This window comes from Lotus japonicus, chromosome 4, assembly GCF_012489685.1.
Source record: "Lotus japonicus ecotype B-129 chromosome 4, LjGifu_v1.2".
In the NCBI taxonomy this organism is placed as follows: Eukaryota; Viridiplantae; Streptophyta; class Magnoliopsida; order Fabales; family Fabaceae; genus Lotus; species Lotus japonicus.
Window position 1 is genome coordinate 8,011,910 of NC_080044.1, and position 3,364 is coordinate 8,015,273.

The 3,364-nt window shown below is 43.1% G+C and overlaps 2 protein-coding genes across 2 annotated transcripts; one reads left to right on the top strand and one right to left on the bottom strand.

Annotated features, from left to right (window-relative positions):
• The first annotated feature begins 529 nt into the window (after positions 1–529).
• LOC130714602 (probable glucan endo-1,3-beta-glucosidase A6) lies at positions 530–2,050 on the top strand. The gene has a single exon (XM_057564507.1). The coding sequence runs from the start codon at positions 665–667 to the stop codon at positions 1,955–1,957; it is 1,293 nt and encodes a 430-aa protein (XP_057420490.1). The 5' UTR covers positions 530–664; the 3' UTR covers positions 1,958–2,050.
• A 337-nt stretch (positions 2,051–2,387) lies between these two features.
• LOC130714603 (histone H3.2) lies at positions 2,388–3,033 on the bottom strand. The gene has a single exon (XM_057564508.1). The coding sequence runs from the start codon at positions 2,962–2,964 to the stop codon at positions 2,554–2,556; it is 411 nt and encodes a 136-aa protein (XP_057420491.1). The 5' UTR covers positions 2,965–3,033; the 3' UTR covers positions 2,388–2,553.
• Positions 3,034–3,364: the final 331 nt, after the last annotated feature.

Here is a 3,364-nt window from a genome sequence, read left to right on the forward strand (position 1 = left end):
ATAGTTTGTTCCATTTCACAATAGAGACGTGACACCACTTCATTTGATTAATTTTCTTTCATATATTAGTGGCTTCTTTCCCCTTCTAAAGTTTGTGACTATCGGAGCTGCATTTTTTGTATTAATATAGGTACAGAAACAAGTCAAAATAAGAAGCAAAGAAAGCATACCCGTCCTTCACTGAAGTTTAATCATTTTAATGGTGGGTTGAGAACACATTGATTACTTTCCCATCTCTTTGAATGATTCCCTCTTGTACACCCTCATAAAGATCCTTTTTTCCAGTGAAATCAATGTATGATTTCTTGCACCAGCCTTCATTGCATTTGTATAAATTGATGCTGCTAATACTTTCTTTACCTCACTCATCTCCCTAACCACTGCTACAACTGCTGGGAAGCAACTAGGTACAACTACCAGCATAAAAGTTTTAGAAATGGGTTCTCTGCTGGCTACATTTCTCATCTGTTTACTTTCATTATCAAGTAAGTCAGAAATATACACATTCCTTTTTCTGCTATGTATCTTATTTTATAAACTATGTAACATCATCAATTTCTCCAATTCCACAGGAACAAAAGCCTCAAGCAATATTGGTGTGAACTATGGCCAACTTGGGAACAATCTACCCTCTCCATCTAAGTCCATTGAGTTTCTAACAACAATGAACGCTAGCCTTGTGAAGCTCTATGATGCAAACCCTGAGATATTAAACCTTTTATCAACAACAAAGCTAGAAGTCTCAATTATGGTCCCAAACCATGAAATCTCAGACATTGCTGCCAGTCAAAACATAGCAGATGAGTGGGTGAGGAACAATGTCCTCCCTCACTACCCCAAAACCATGATCCGCTACCTTCTTGTCGGCAATGAAGTGCTGAGCTACAATTCTGAACAAGGCCACAAAATGTGGCGTGATCTTGTCCCAGCAATGATAAGCATCCAAAGATCTCTCGAAGCTCAGAATATCAAGGACATCAAAATTGGCACCCCATTAGCCATGGATGTCATGCAATCAACTTTCCCACCTTCAAGTGGGCGATTCCGACCTGACATAATAGACAGTGTGATGGTACCAATGCTCAAGTTCCTGGACAGAACCAAGTCGTTTTTCTTTATTGATGCATACCCGTATTTCCCATGGTCTCAGAACCCCTACAACATCAGCCTCGACTTCGCTCTGTTCAGGGGAAATTTCAGATTGCGTGACACTAGTAGCGGCTTGGTCTACACCAATTTGTTGGACCAAATGCTTGACTCCATCATCTTCGCCATGTCTAAACTCGGGTACCCCAACATCCAGCTCGTGATTGCTGAAACCGGATGGCCTAACTCAGGTGACATAGAAGAACCTGGTGCCAACATATACAATGCAGCTACATACAATAGAAACCTCATCCAAAGAATGACAACAAAACCACCCATGGGTACCCCAGCTAGACCTGGGGTTGTAATTCCGACCTTCATCTTCTCACTGTTTGACGAAAACCAAAAGCCAGGACCGGGAACAGAACGACACTGGGGCTTGTTGCACCCGGACGGAATGCCAATGTATGAAATTGACTTAACAGGAAAGCGATTGTTCACCGACTTTGCATCGTTACCAGCTCCAAAGAACAACGAACCATACAAAGGGAAGGTCTGGTGTGTGGGGGCAAAGGAAGCAAACCTAATGGAATTGGCAGCAGCTTTGTCCAATGCCTGCAATGAAGGGAACATAGCTTGTGATGCTCTTGCCCCAGGGAAGGAGTGCCATGAGCCAGCTTCAATTACTGACCACGCAAGCTACGTTTTTAGCTCTTACTGGTCCAGGTTCAGAAGTGAAGGTGCAAGTTGCTATTTCAATGGCCTTGCGAAACAGACAACCACAGATCCCAGTAAGTTTCTTGATTTTTCATTCCTATACCAATCATTTCATATCCTTCCAATGTCACATTGTAACTTTGATAACCAATAATCAATGATGTTTTTGAAGCAGGTCAATCTTCTTGCAAGTTCCCAAGTGTAACTTTCTGAAGACAAAAAGGACCCAAGATCATCATCATGCAAGATTTCCTTTAGGTCTATGACTTTTGAGACCTTGGGAAAAACACAAAAGAATGTTATTTCAAAGCACTTGTACACAAATTGAATTCCCAAATTGAAGTTCCATATTGAAATCTCAAATTGAAATTCATATTTGAACATCACAATCAAAAAAATTGTTACAGAAAATGACAGAACAAGAACCCTAACACAATAGCTAGGAATTCATTGAAAAAACTGCATGGATTTCACGTGAATTTTGTGATTTCAACTTCATTATGCAATAACAACCCTAATCGCGTTAATTGATTCACTAATTCATTGATATTCAGCAAACATAGATTTCATTAGGCATAACAACATAGAACAAAATAGCAATTTCATTGATAAAGCGTTTAAGCACAAGTACATCGATTCAAAACCCTTAAAGAGAAGCGAACACAACCAAGGGTTCAACAATTAGGGCTAACCAAACTAGATACCTATCTACACAAAACCTAGCCACAAAATGAAGATCATGGTGAAGATTTAAGCGCGCTCGCCCCTGATACGCCTAGCAAGCTGAATATCCTTCGGCATGATGGTCACACGCTTGGCGTGAATTGCACAGAGATTGGTATCCTCGAAGAGCCCGACGAGGTAAGCCTCTGCCGCCTCTTGCAGCGCGGAGACGGCGGAGCTCTGAAACCGGAGATCGGTCTTGAAATCCTGTGCGATCTCACGGACGAGTCGCTGGAACGGAAGCTTCCGGATCAGAAGCTCAGTGCTCTTCTGGTACTTTCGGATCTCACGGAGAGCCACTGTTCCTGGCCTGAAACGGTGAGGCTTCTTCACGCCGCCGGTCGCCGGAGCAGACTTGCGAGCGGCCTTGGTTGCCAGCTGCTTACGCGGAGCTTTGCCGCCGGTGGACTTGCGAGCGGTTTGCTTGGTACGGGCCATTCCGGTCGCCGGTGAAAACGGAAATTGGAAATGTAATTTGGGATTTTCTGTGAAGCGTGCTTGGGAAGATGGAGTGGGGAGAGTTATATAGTGTTGTTTTGAATTGGGGTTTGTGCGCGAAGGGTAAGTGGGAGTAGATGATCGTGGCCGTTGATTTATTGGGGATCGACGGGTGTTGTTTGTTTGGGGTTGTGAAAGGATGCGGATCGATGACGTGGCGATTGGAGGAGAGGGAGTGGTGGATGGAGATCGTTGATCTGATGGTAATGAAAGGTTGAGATTGAATTTGGTGGTGTGACGCGGATCGATATATTTTAAGAGCGAAATTAATTTTGGGCGGGTTATTGTTTTCACTTTTCAGTCCAGTCCTTTTATTTTTTGGAAGCTTCAGAGGCCAGGT